The 5,947-nt window shown below is 60.4% G+C and overlaps 1 protein-coding gene across 7 annotated transcripts in view; it reads right to left on the bottom strand.

Moving 5' to 3' along the window:
- Window positions 1–893: 893 nt before the first annotated feature.
- The window catches only part of CUX1 (cut like homeobox 1), a 368,307-nt gene continuing 363,253 nt past the window's right edge, over window positions 894–5,947 (bottom strand). For all 7 annotated transcript variants that reach the window (XM_047089160.1, XM_047089159.1, XM_047089151.1 and 4 more), the window contains 6 exons: window positions 5,146–5,262; window positions 3,957–4,040; window positions 3,258–3,314; window positions 2,801–2,881; window positions 2,005–2,069; window positions 894–1,769 (listed from right to left, as the gene is read on the bottom strand). In XM_047089160.1, the coding sequence (XP_046945116.1) occupies window positions 1,700–1,769; window positions 2,005–2,069; window positions 2,801–2,881; window positions 3,258–3,314; window positions 3,957–4,040; window positions 5,146–5,262 (474 nt within the window). In that variant the 3' untranslated portion in view covers window positions 894–1,699. The remainder of the gene's footprint in view (window positions 1,770–2,004; window positions 2,070–2,800; window positions 2,882–3,257; window positions 3,315–3,956; window positions 4,041–5,145; window positions 5,263–5,947) is intronic.

The raw sequence follows: 5,947 nt of genomic DNA, 5'->3' as shown, positions 1-5,947 counted from the left end.
GGAGGAAGCGAGGAGGAGCCGGCTGCTTGGTGACTCTGACCCATAAGAGGAACCAGTGGGAAACAGTGGAAGGAGGGTGGAGGGTGTTGGTGATTGGCCAAGAGCAGCTTTGTCGTGGGGACAGGAATGAGAGTCAGGGAGGACAGGTTCATCATCTGGGATCCCCGAGGGCAGGAGCCTCTGGGGCCTTGGAGGAAGGTCTGATGGGGCAGGTGCTGAGGGTGGGACCCCAGGGTCCTGAACTCTAGAGTCCAGGACTAAAACGGAGACAATGATGGTACAGGGGACTCTGGTCTGGTGAACTGTGGGGCGGTAGCTGGGTGTGGAGCCAGCTTTGAGGCCAGCTGGCCAGTGGGGCCTTCACAAACCAAAAGGAGGCCCCTCGGTCTGGGTGGGAAGGGACCCATATGAATAGAGCTGGGCTGGGGCGGACCTGTGGCTCAGGGGGTCCCCATGCAAAGCTGGTACTCAGGAGGCTTGGTGGGCATGGCCAGCAGGGGCCCAAGGGAAAGTGGCAGAGAGTGCATGGCTCCAGGGCACACAGAAAGGGATTCCCCAGAAGCTGACATCGCACATGCATCACGCGTCACACATCCAAATGCAGCCTGACAGATAGTTTTGTTTTGTTTTTTTAAAGAGATAGATTTCTCTTCTTGATTTTGTTGCTTATCTGCTCAAGAGAACTCAGACTTTGTGGATTTTGGTTCCTGCAAAGGTCTGGACCCACTCACGGAATTCCTGGGGGATGGGAAAAGGAAGAGACATCCCACGTCCTGGGGGCCATGCCTGAAACGAGCAGAGCAGCTGGAAGGTCTGGCCACAGCTCCCAGGCACGTGGCTGCAGGCACCCACCAGCCTCCTGTACCCCGGGAGTCACAGAGCATGGGCACCAGTGTCGCTGCAACCATGTGTTTATTTGAAATGTGCAAAGCTGAACACGCGAGTGCAAATCTAACCTAGGAGGATCGGCCAGTGGCCCCAAGGTGGCCACGCAACGATGGCCCATGGCCAGTTCTGCTTGGCTGAGAAAAACACCTGGGCCCCTTGGACCAGTCCTTGGGTCTGAAGACCCTGAAGCCCAGGGGCTCACTGGAGACCCGTCCTTGCCTAGAAGCCAAAATAGCTTGCTAAAGAAGAAAGCAAAAATCACAGTGGGTCTGGGGGCAGGAAGGAGGTCATGGAAAACTATCCCGTGCCCGCCGGGGCCTCCCCTTCTTGGGGTGGGGTGGGGACTCAAAGCCTGCTGGCCTGTTAGGAAGGGCCCTCTATCTCTTGGGGAGTGGTGGTAGATCCTAGGGGGGCCCTAGGGGATCCCAGAGTCTGGCACAGAGAGGCCCGTGGGTTCCCAGCTGGATTAACCATGGCCAGAATCAGTGAGGACTCCATCAGCATCATAACTGGGAGGTGACTGCCACCAGGCCTGATGGCCAGGCTGTGGGTGGCGCCCCTAAGATGGGGCTGAGGGGGCCCCTTGGACCTTAGCCTGGCTGGGCCTTGGGGGCTTTTTGGACCTAGGGGGCCTGATATGGCTAAGACATTCTTTTAAGGGGGCACGGTGGGGGGGAACCTGGACCTCTGGCACCGGTGGGTGGTTTCTTAGGGGAATTCTCCAGGGAAGTCTAAATCATTAGAAGCAGCTGAACAAGCAGGGGGGCAGAATGCAGCCATCACCGTCGTGTCGGGGGGGGCCCCCGGGGACTCATTGCCACAAGTCACCGGCGGCCGCCCCATTGTCATTCTCGTGGAACTTGTGCAGGTGATCAGCGAACCTGTTGGGGACAGAAACCTTTGCTGAGACCGAGTGTGAAAAGGAGAGAAGTGCTTGTGTGTGTGTGGAGGGGGGCACGGGGATCCCCAGGGGGCATGCACCATGTGACAGGGTAGGTGCTGGGGAGCCGGGGGTGGGGGGCAGGTGAGGGGCTGGGAGTGGGGAACACGGGAGGGGCTCGGTGGGGCTGGGGGGCTGAGTGCAGGGCTGTGGTGGGACTCGGGTGATGTCCTCACTTCTTAGCGCAGAAGGTGGCACAGTCCCTCTCCATGCTCTCGCTCCACGCCAGCTTGTAGAGCACCTGGCCAGGCAGAGACACAGTGAGCCGTCGGTCCTGCCTCACCCCCACTCCTGCCGTCTACCCCCAGGCCCTGGGCCCGGCTTCCCGGCGGCACGTGACGGTTCTCACGGCCCAGACCCCAGGGCGGGAGGGCCTCAGAGATGCCCCTGTGCCCACCTGTGTCACACACGGCCAGGCGGGCCTGGACACGGAGGCACGGTCCTTAACATTGTAACCTATTGGCCCTGGGGTGGGAGTTGGAGCCCAGGCTAACCGTGTAGGGGCCTTGCTGGGGACGCGAGTCCCCGAGGCCGGAGCCTTCCGCAGGCACGCCCTACCCTCTCCGATTCCCTGACTCAGCGGACTTGCAGACATCATTAGGCCGTGCCCTCTAACTGGACCACCACTCTGCATCGGAGGAGACTCAGTTCGAGACGTCCCTGCTCGTGCAGCCCACCTGGCTGGCCCTTAGTAGAGCCTGCCTGCCTCAGGCTTCCACAGTGGCCATTCTAGGCCCCCGAGCCCCTCTAGGCCCGGCCCCTGGATGGAGTCAGCCAGGCTGTTTCCACAGAGCAAGCACCTGGGCTGCAGCCCCAGCCAGAGGGAGAGAAGGGGCGAGAAGTGGTCAAGGGTAGACGGTGTGGCTTAGGGTTGGCCCAGGGTGCCAGGCCACGATCATAGGGACCCCCGCTGCCCTTGGAGGTCCGGGAAGCATGGTGAAGGCAGTCCTGGCTGCCTGCCTGGATACTCACCAGGAAGACCAAGCAGTGCAGGAACAGTGTGTAGAAGAAGCCAATGGTGCGTGCTATCTTATTGGAGAGAACCAGTCGTCCCTGGGGAGCAAAAAGGTGTGGAGTGGGGAGGGGACAGGCCTCATCCAGCCCTGAAGGGCCGCCCTGGGTTCCTGCACAGAGGGACCCCCGGCAGCGAGAAGAGGGGAGGGCAGGCAGCGGGGCTGAGAAATCGGGCCCCAGGAGTGCTAAGGAATGGCGCCCCCTGCGGCACCATTCCAGAACCTACCATGAATGGTGCTACCAAGAGGAGCTGTCCTGGACAGGGAGGGACCCTGTTCTAGGTCCCACAGCCACTCATGGCAGGGCCTGGGAGGGGTGAGTGGGGTCCCTGGGGCCTCTCCAGACTGGACGGAGGGCAGGTGTCTTTGGAGGCCCAGAGTCAGAGGTTCGGCTGGGCGTGGAGGAGGGGACTCACCATGCTGAGTGTGGCCTTGTCCCAGGGGCTCAGGCTCAGGTACTTCCGCTGCCGCTCCTGAAGGGGGGGGAGATGATGAGGAGAGGACCCCGAGGGTCCCACAGGCCCCGGCGTGCCGCAGAGAGGGACCGTGCCCTGCCGTTCCTGCAGAACCCCAGGGGGCTGCCGGGGGCCTCCCTGGTGTCCCGTTCCACTCAGCGGCACATCTAGGCTCACCCGACCCCTGTGTCAGCAACTCCCGCCATAGCTGCCTCCCTCCGCCCTCTTCGGAGGCCCATTCTCCCTGGCAGGGTCTCTGCAGCCAGAGACGGGGGCCTCCCAGAGGCCCCTTGACATGGGGAGCTCTGTGCTTGTCTGCCTGACCCCCGAGCATGCACGTGGGGTTCACCCACTCGCTGTCACGCATCCCCACAGAGCCGTCAGATATTCTGGGCGCCCTTGGCCTGCCCGGCGTGGACCCTGGGCCTCCGCGGCACCAAAGCAGGCACGGAGGCCACGCCGGTGGTCTGGGGTGTGTGTGGGGCCGTGTGGCCGAGCGCAGGGCGAGGCCGGGCCTGAGCGAACAGACCAGGGCTGGTGGCGTGGGGAGTGAGGGCGGGCTGAGGCCCGGTCAGCTGGTGGGTCCTCCGGGCTTCCCTGCAGCCCCCGTGGCCGGGCCAGTGAGGGCGTCTGCCCTGCTCTGAGGCCGGTCTCACGCACCCGCCTGCTGAAGGAGGAGAAGGGGTCCAGGCGCTCCTCGTACTGGGAGGAGTACCGCAGCTCTGTGTCGTCACTGCTGCCACTCTGCAGGAAGAGGAGAGACCCAGTCACCAAGGGCCCGGCAGGGAGGCCAGGGATAAGGCTCTGCAGCTGGCAGGATCACCCGGGAGCCTCAGTTCCTCATCAGCACAGCGGAGGCGAGGGAGGGGCCCCGCACCCTAGAGCTGGGAGTGGGCTGGGTGACAGCAGGTGGGGGCCACATGTCTAGGAGCATTGCCATGGGGGTCTGGGCCGCCTGACTCCGGGCAGGTAGTGGGAACTAAAAGCCCAGTCTGGGGCTGGAACGCCCAGCACAGGCAGGGCTGGACCAGTGCAGGAAAGTGGGTTTGGAAGGGGTTCGCTGGGAGCGTGCAGGGTGGCCGGGGAGGCATGGGCGGGCACCTTAGAGGTGAGATGGTCACACTCGCCCCAGCCGGGGGCACTGGGTACATGGCGCTAGTTTGCACAGAGTCTGAGCGCCCTCTGCTGGCCTGAGTACAGTTCCAACAGGTACAGTGGGCGATCGTGGCTGAGGCTCTTGTCCTAGGGTGGCCCCCACCGGGACCCTTCCACAGGCCACTCTGTCTCCCTACGGTCACAAAGGGTTTCCTCGCACGAGGAGGTCCCGTGTGAAGCCGAGGGGCTGAGAGAAGCCAGGGAGGGCACTCCGAGGCTCAGAATGGAATAGGTGTTTGTTCTGCTTTTCTGGATTGTTTTTGGGGATATTGGAGCCAATTCGTTTTTTTTTTTTTTTTTTTTTTTTTAAAGAATGTCATTTTAAAACCTATGGATTCCCCAGGGCCTATCCTGCATGTTAAAATCCCTGGACCCTAAGATCAACTAGGAGATCGCTCCCACTTCTTGGAGGGGTCACCCGGGCCCATGGGTGGGCCCCCGCCTCTTGTAGCACCTCACCACCTCCCGACTGCTTCTGATGAATGCACCTGCACAAAGGCTCCGCTGTGGGGGGCTCTCCCCGGCCTAGGGAGGACCGCGGGTAGGCAGGGTGGGCTGGATGGCCTCTGAGGGCTCCTATGCCCAGTGCTGCCCAGCAGGTCACTGTCTCCAACCCTCTGGCCTTGGAGGGCCCCGTCGACCCCTCTCCCTGCCTGGGCCTACACCTGGGGCTGAAATCGGGGAGGGCGCTTACACGGCCCGGGTAGCTCTGCAGGAACTTGATCTTCTCGAAGAGCTTGATGTTGTCGGCACGCAAACTGTCCAGCTCGCTCTGCAGGGCTTGGATGGTGTGCTGGGCCAGGCGGTTCTCCTGGGGGCAGGCGGGCAGGTAGGCAGTGGGCAGGTGCGCGGGCAGGCAGGGGCCCGCGGTGGAAGGGGAGGTGGGGGGTGGAGAGGCCACCAGGCTGGCACAAGTATTCCTCCATCTACCTGGAGCCCCTTCTTTTCCTGTGGCTATCTCCCTGACCTTCTAGACTCTGGCAAGTCCCCCTTCTCCTCCTGCAGGGTGTGACCCACCCTGAGCAGAACACAGATTGGGGTCAGGTTTCTTCATGTTTTGTTTGTTTATGGTGTCATCAACCTTTTATAAGGTTTTATATATATGTTATATACATAGTATATATAATAAACACTTAAAGTATGTATATACTATATATCTATAGTATATATACTATATATGCTATATATACAGCATATATAGTATATATATATATATATATATATATATATATATATATATACTTTAAATGTTTATTTTTGAGAGAGAGAGAGAGGGAGAGAGTGGGGAAGGGGCAGAGAGAGGGAGACACAGAATCCGAAGCAGGCTCCAGGCTCTGAGCTGTCAGCACAGAGCCTGACGTGGGGCTCGAACCCAAGAACTGGGAGATCATGACCTGAACCGAAGTCGGACACTCAACTGACTGAGCCACCCAGATGCCCCTATAAAGCTATATAGTGTTTAATGTTTTATTTATTTTGAGAGACAGAGAATGAGC

This window comes from Lynx rufus, unplaced genomic scaffold (assembly GCF_022079265.1).
Source record: "Lynx rufus isolate CCGP_SWC_20201006 ecotype Redwood Valley unplaced genomic scaffold, mLynRuf1.p SCAF_27, whole genome shotgun sequence".
NCBI classification, from domain to species: Eukaryota; Metazoa; Chordata; class Mammalia; order Carnivora; family Felidae; genus Lynx; species Lynx rufus.
The sequence above is the reverse complement of the archived record's forward strand: the minus strand, read 5'-3'. Positions and strand labels throughout refer to the sequence as shown.